The sequence below is a fragment of the Primulina tabacum genome, chromosome 5 (genome assembly GCF_025594145.1).
Source record: "Primulina tabacum isolate GXHZ01 chromosome 5, ASM2559414v2, whole genome shotgun sequence".
NCBI classification, from domain to species: Eukaryota; Viridiplantae; Streptophyta; class Magnoliopsida; order Lamiales; family Gesneriaceae; genus Primulina; species Primulina tabacum.
In genome coordinates, this window is record NC_134554.1 from 15,574,395 (window position 1) to 15,581,661 (window position 7,267).

Here is a 7,267-nt window from a genome sequence, read left to right on the forward strand (position 1 = left end):
AATATGTTGAAATAAAATCACTAATCTACAAAGAATGGTTCAGTTCTGTTCGAAAATTATCCTCAATGCCGATATAATTGGACAAATCGACCCACTGGAGTCTCCGATTAAACCACCAATTGCCAAATCGCCCCTAACTCCTTCGTGCATCCGTCTGTATTGGGTTTGTAAATGCCAGTTGGTGGTTTAAGCCACGAACCACCGTGCAATCCAGGACTCTGTTGCCGTGAACACCCACATATTGGAGTTTTATTTACTATATTTTAAAAATTTATTATGACACAAAAATTAATTATTCTAAATTTTTCAATATTAATAATATAATATAGACTAGGTTCATAACTTTAATAATATATATATTAAGTCTCTTGTGAGATGATCTCACGAATCTTTATCTGTGAGACGAATCAACCCTACTCATATTCACAATAAAAAGTAATAGCTCTTAGCATAAAAAGTAATATTTTTTCATATATGACTCAGATAAGATATTGTCTCACAAAATACAACCCGAGAAACCGTCTCATATTATTTTTTTCCTAATAGATATGGTACGGATAAAGTGTAGAATCCATGTAACTAGTTTTATTTTATACATAAGATTTTAAATTTAAATTGAATATAAAAAAAATGTATATATTTTTAAAATATTTTTATTTATAATTTTTTTAGGGAAATATTTAAGATAAGTTTTTGCCCACTTTTTTCTATTCAGGTCTTATCTGCTTCCACCGCTTTGAAAAAAACATCTCCCTCTTTGTATTCCATTTCCAGCGCTAAAAAAATGGCGATTCCGTTTGGTGCCATCTCGAGTTTCATCGCTGGAGAAACGGTGTCTTTTGTCAAGTCTTCATCTTCTGCGGTTGTTAGAACTTTTCCCGTTCACATGCGTTCGATGACGATTTCGGCGGCATCAAAGCCGGCTACGGGAACTAAGAATCCCGAGCCCAGGGGGATAATGAAGCCTCGCCGCGTGTCGCCGGAAATGCAGGCCTTCCTCGGTGGGGTCCCTGAGATTCCTCGTACGCAAGCTCTTAAAGAGATTTGGGCTTACATCAAACAACACGGCCTTCAGGTACGTACGCTTGTTTTCTCCAAAAAAATGGCTGTTGGTAATTTTGCTAATGTTGATAAAGTTTGTGTTTTTATGCTTTAACATAGTTTATTGGTTCGGTGGAGAATGGAACCATGGAGATTTTGTTTTTGGTGGTGCTATTACTATCTTATGATTTGTGTATAGTATGGGAATCTGGAGTGTGCAAGTTCTTGTGTTTTCTTCAATTGTGGTGTGTGAGGTGTCTGTGTGACATCGATTACATTATTTCCTTCTCTGTTTATGCATCGTTGAACAAATCTTGCCTAAACTATTTCCATTTGCAACTTACACACCGATGGCAGCAGCTGCTGCAGATTATAGAGCGCAGAAAAAAGTTTGATTTGAGTAGTTTTTTTGTTCTGTATTTGGCAATTAACCATGATACATGGCAGTGACGGAGCCAGATGGTGGTAGGCAGGGTGACCGGCCACATTTCTCTTTTAATTTCTTCTGTACATTAATTCTTTCATGTATTATATATTCACGAGATCCATATACATGATTTCACAGCCCTTCAACTTTTTCAAGCTTTAGAGCTGTAGTTTTGCGGCTTTTCCCCCTATGTGAAAATTCTGGGTCTGCCAATGAATTATGTTGATATACTTGACTGATACTGATCAATTTAACTCTATCCTGGAGGTCTTGCAGCTGAATATACATATATTGGGCTCTGTTCATTTCTTTTCATTTGTAAGTTAACAACAGGTCCTTGTTCAGTTGAGTCAGAACAATTTCAGGATTTTTATCACTTTCCTGTTCGTGTCAGCGAAAAAAAGCTTAGGATACAATGCCCCCAACATAGTATTCATCTATCAGTCTTTTTCCCTGGAGAAAGATTAACTTGAATTTTCCTTATGCTAGCAAGAATTTAAGACTTCACTTATACACAAATATGTCTCACGATTCACGAATATAGCGATTTTGGATCATTGAGTTTTTAATTTTATGCAACATGAACTGAAGATAGAGGTTCATGCAGTCAATTCCTTATAGTTTAGAATTGAAAAGGTTGTTTGATGACAATCACACTATTTTTGCCCTGATAGAATTCTAGTTCGACCTGGATTTAGCTTTTATTTTAGGTAAAAGATGAGGAAACCATGTGATTTCACTTTGCACATATAATTGAAGAAGAATTGACTCGGTTTCTCATCTCATTCTAGGACGCTGCAGACAAGAAGGTCATTGTCTGTGACGATAAGCTAAAGAAAATTTTTGGAGGAAGGGATCGTGTTGGGTTCCTCGAGATTGCTGGTTTGATGAGCCCTCACTTTCTCAAGGGAACTACAGCCGATGGATGATTGATCTGTGTTTTGGTATGAAATCAATCTTTTTTGTACATGAGGTTAGTGGTTGGTTGGCGAATCGCCGTCGGGCAAGGCAAAGCACCAACACATGGCTTTTATAGACTAATCTTGTAGTACTCAAGATCAATGGACAACTGAAACCGATTCTCCCCGTGGTTTTTGCAATGGCTCGTTTTGTCATTTGGACTTGCTTGTAGGCTTTGAGGTGCAAAATGCATGTAGTTGCTGCATATATATATGCGTTTTTAATACTGGCTAGGTCTGCGCATGGATCGATTTTCCGATCTATGTGCTGTTTTTGCTATCCGTGTCTGACTTATCTTGATATCATACTTTAATCCGTTAAAAGGAGTTTGGATATTAATTTTTCAATCCATATCCACATATTTGGATTCTTTTTTTTTTTTTTTGGATTCAATAGTCGTTGCCACGGATGCTCGATCCTGCAAAATTTTTAGGTTCTTTTTTAAAACATTTAAAAGAATTATTTTTTTATGAATAAAATTAATTCTTGTTTTGAGAAAAGTTCAAAAATTAAATGCAAAAAATTTTGTGAGACGGTCTCACGGGTCGTATTTTGTGATATAGATATCTTATTTGAGTCATTCTTGAAAAAATATTATTTTTTATGCTAAGAGTATTATTTTTTATTGTGAATATCGGTAAGGTTGACTTGTCTCACAGATAAAGATACGTAGATTGTTTCACAAGAGATTTACTCAAAGTTAAATAAGTGGAAATAATTATAATATTATTAGTTTCACCAATCTTTAATCATAAAGATATAAAATTTACGTAGGACAGATAGATTTTATGGATAAGAAATTTCTAATTATACATAAAGGTGTTAGGACCTGCCTTCAACAGGCTCCACCTGAGGAACATCTGACGCTCCATCCATCACAAAATTAACACAAAATTGACAATCAAAATGAAAACTCGCCATTCACTCAGACAAACGACGGTGAAAGATAAAAAAAACAAAATAAATACTATTATAAGCAATTTTACTTTATGAGCGAGCGACAATATAAATGTAGTCGAAGATAACATGGTTCACCAAACGTTTTTTAATATCAGCTGTATAAAATTCAATATACTCTAAGAAAGATGGTGAATAACTTTTATTTATTTAAAAAAATTACTTATTGATTTTTTTATAAAATATGATAAAACAAGTCAGTACTATATTTATTGCAACTAAACTTAAATTATTCAAATCAATTCAACATACTTATTTAATTAATTAATATTTTTAAAAAAATATGAAACGACATAAAATATTTTCATTTAGTAAATTTTTGTATGAAAGATATATCAATTATTTTTTAAAAATATATATAACAACAAAATAAATAAGATAATTATTTGTACTTGTAAGTAGAGAAGTATATTATAAAAATATTATAATTTTTTTGTTATGTAGTGTAACAAATTTTTATTAAAATTTGATAGATATAATTTTAAAATTTCGTGAAGTTTTGTGATCAGAACTAAGAAAAAAATGAATGGTGTTAATAATTTTAATTTAAACTAGTGTTAGTAATAAAAAATATATATGTTTTTAAAAATTCCAAAGAAAAGAAAAAGAACATATTAATGAAAAAATAATAATTAATTAGTGTTTATATTGATATAATTTTAATATAAATGAAAGTGAGTTTGTGATATTTCTCAATTAAATATTCTTCCAAATCTTCAAGTTTTGAATCCGAACAATAGATACCAAATTATAATTATGAACGATTTATTAATAAATATATTAATCCATATAACTTTTAAAAAGTTTAGTTTTAAATTTTTTTTTATGAATTGTATTGTACCAGTTATTTGAGAAATTGATTGTAAACAACACTATTTCTCTTTAGATGTGATCAAGTTAGTGTAGTGTCACTAATAAATTTAACAACTCAAACAAAACACGTATTTACTCAATTAATTTCTACAAAATTATCGGAATATATAAATATAAATATGTTACAAAAGTAATATACAACTGACACATAAGAAACTTTTTCAAAATAAAATCATTACCTTTTGAAATTTCGGGTTTTTCTTGTGTAGAATGTTTGCGTTCAAAAATAAAAATTGTACGGAAATTTTGAATTTTTGATATGTTTTTTTTACATGTTAACACTACTTTTCGGTATCGGACTTAACACAATAGTTTGTAAACCACGTCAGTGGGGTTAACTGTATTAAACAAGTCTTATTAGACAAACTCGACCAAGAAAATGTTGATAGATGAAATCGAACTTGAGATCATTAGACTTCATGTTCAACAATTTTACCAACTCGAACACCTCGAAAAAGATAGTTTTTTTAAATCATCCGATTGTAAGAAAAGTTTCCCACTGATTTTAAAAGTATGTTTATAAGGTGCACGCTTCTTTTTCTTTTTTTTTTTTTGGCAATAAGGATAGGGATTAAAATTCAAAGGCGACAGGCATATAAAGCAAAATAAAGTCTCTTTGAGTAAGCTGATTCCAAGCAATGAGAACCAACGGTTCCAAAAGAAGATTTTGAGTATAATTAAGTAGCATACTTTTTTTTCTGTCATTAATCTTTAGGTGTCATTTGAAATTGACAAGGGATTTTGTACGACATTAGAAAAGCACTTGAAATCTTTATTAATTTCAAAGTGGGAATATATTTATTCTCACACAATACTTTATCGATATTAACGTGAATTTTAAAAAAACAAAAATTTGTGTGAGACAATCTCACGGGTCATATTTTGTGAAACAAATATTTTATTTGGGTCATCTATGAAAAAGTAATACTTTTTATGCTAAGAGTATTGCTTTTTATTGTGAATATCGGTATGGTTGACCCGTCTCACGGATAATGTGGGGACCCGGACGCTAATTCATTTCTTAATCATATTTGAAAATGATTAGATCAATTAAATAAACATGGTCTAAATTTTTTTTTAAAAATACAAATGCGGAAACGTAATGTAATCAATCTGATATACATATCAAAAGTAAAGTACATGTCTTGTACTCAATACATCAAACTCAAGCTAGGGTTCAACTACTACATATCAAGTGCTGAAGCCTATCTACTTCTGATCCGGATCTCCACGCTAACTTGTCCTCTCATTCTCTTCTTGACCATGATCATGTCTCACCTGTTGTCATGCACACATACAAACAAGACAACAGCCGGATAACTCTGGTGAGAATATAATCCCAGTATAAACAATATATACATGCAATCATATAACAGATATAAAAGCATGAAACACATATCAATAACATGTATCAAATCTGAAAAACATGAATCGATATAAAACTGTAAATAGACTCTGGACTCGTCATCTCAGACTCGACTCATTCCTAATCTAGGGATCCCGATCTAGCTCAGACTTTGGCATTCTGTATCGAATTTCTACAATAGAAGTCGATCTACTCTTATGCCACATCGATACACCAAAAGTCTAATGTCTTGGCGGTTTTGCCAAGGACTTGGCGGCTCTGCCAATGACTAAGCACATCTGTCTAAAATTCTATCTCATGCTTTGCTATAAATCAATAGACTAAGCATATCAATTTCATGAATTGCAAATATCAATGCAATAAATAACATATGTGGTTTTTGGGAAACTCTAGTCCAATTTGACTCGAGTCAACCTCCCGGTTAACATTGATTTATACATTTCTCTTGTCAATCTGACGAAGTCGATGTCTCGAATTCGAAGCCTATCAATACTCAATCTAGCAATGACAATATCGAGGAGTATAATATCAATATACCACTCAAATCAATACTGGTTATAATCAGAACCCAATCTAATTATGTTTTAACGGCATAACAGCACAATCCCAATATACCCAGCAATACAATATCAGTCAGATATCAATCTCAACATCTCATAATCAATAACAACACAAATCTGATATCAAATCTCAATCAAATCAACTCTTGAAATCAGAACAATTTCATACGGTATCCGTTCTTCAATCTGGTTTCGATTATACGATGTCTACTATATCAAGAACATCATATATGAGTCTATCTGATTCCTTCAACACTATAATTTCAAATCATATGAAAACGTAGTAAAACTTACGTCCAGTTGAAGTCTTTGTCGATAGGAACACAGTACTGAAGTCGGATTGAAAATCTGACGGACGGATCTTTCGCAAACTTCAAATTTCTACAATAAAAGGCGTAAGGATTTTCACGATATTCTCTGAAGCTCTTCTCGTTTCTGTGATGCTACGCGCGTGAGGTTCTTCACAACTCTCTGCCATTCTCGCGCACATGCGCGGGGCCAGGTTGCGCATATGCGCGAGGTTCTCTGCCTGCCTCGCGCATATGCGCCCCTTCCGGTCGCGCATATGCGCGAGGGGTCCAGTCCTCGCACATAATTCAGGCTTCTCCGGTCTTCCCCGGTCCGATCTTTTCCGTTTATAATCACATCTCAATTATCAACAAATCATATCAGATTACAATAATCAAAATCTCGGGCATTACAGATAAAGATTCGTGAGTCACAAGAGACCTTCTCTTTAAAAAAATCAGAATCACCTCAAATTCGCGCATCCAAATGCATTGAATATCGATCTTAATTTTGTTTTTTGTTTTTTTGAAAAAATAAGCATTTTATCAATTCAACAAAATGACTAAGCAAAAACATCATAAATGAAACCAAGGCTGTCATAAGAATTAAAAGGACTAGCGTATGGAATGATCGCTCTAACAAGTGTATGAGCAAACCATATTCGCTTATTTTCCAACGAAACGAACTTCGTACGAATTTTCTTGAGATAGAATGGAGTAACATGCAGCAACCATCTATCCAAATTCTCAATGATCTACCGACTTTGAGGCCATAGTTTGTTTCGAAGATATTATC

The 7,267-nt window shown here is 32.9% G+C and overlaps 1 protein-coding gene across 1 annotated transcript; it reads left to right on the forward strand.

The window, feature by feature from the left end:
• Window positions 1–706: 706 nt before the first annotated feature.
• Window positions 707–2,761, forward strand: LOC142547013 (uncharacterized). Its single transcript, XM_075655054.1, has 2 exons — window positions 707–1,075; window positions 2,260–2,761. The coding sequence occupies exons 1-2, from the start codon at window positions 785–787 to the stop codon at window positions 2,395–2,397; spliced, it is 429 nt and encodes a 142-aa protein (XP_075511169.1). The 5' UTR covers window positions 707–784; the 3' UTR covers window positions 2,398–2,761.
• The last annotated feature ends 4,506 nt before the right edge of the window (window positions 2,762–7,267 follow it).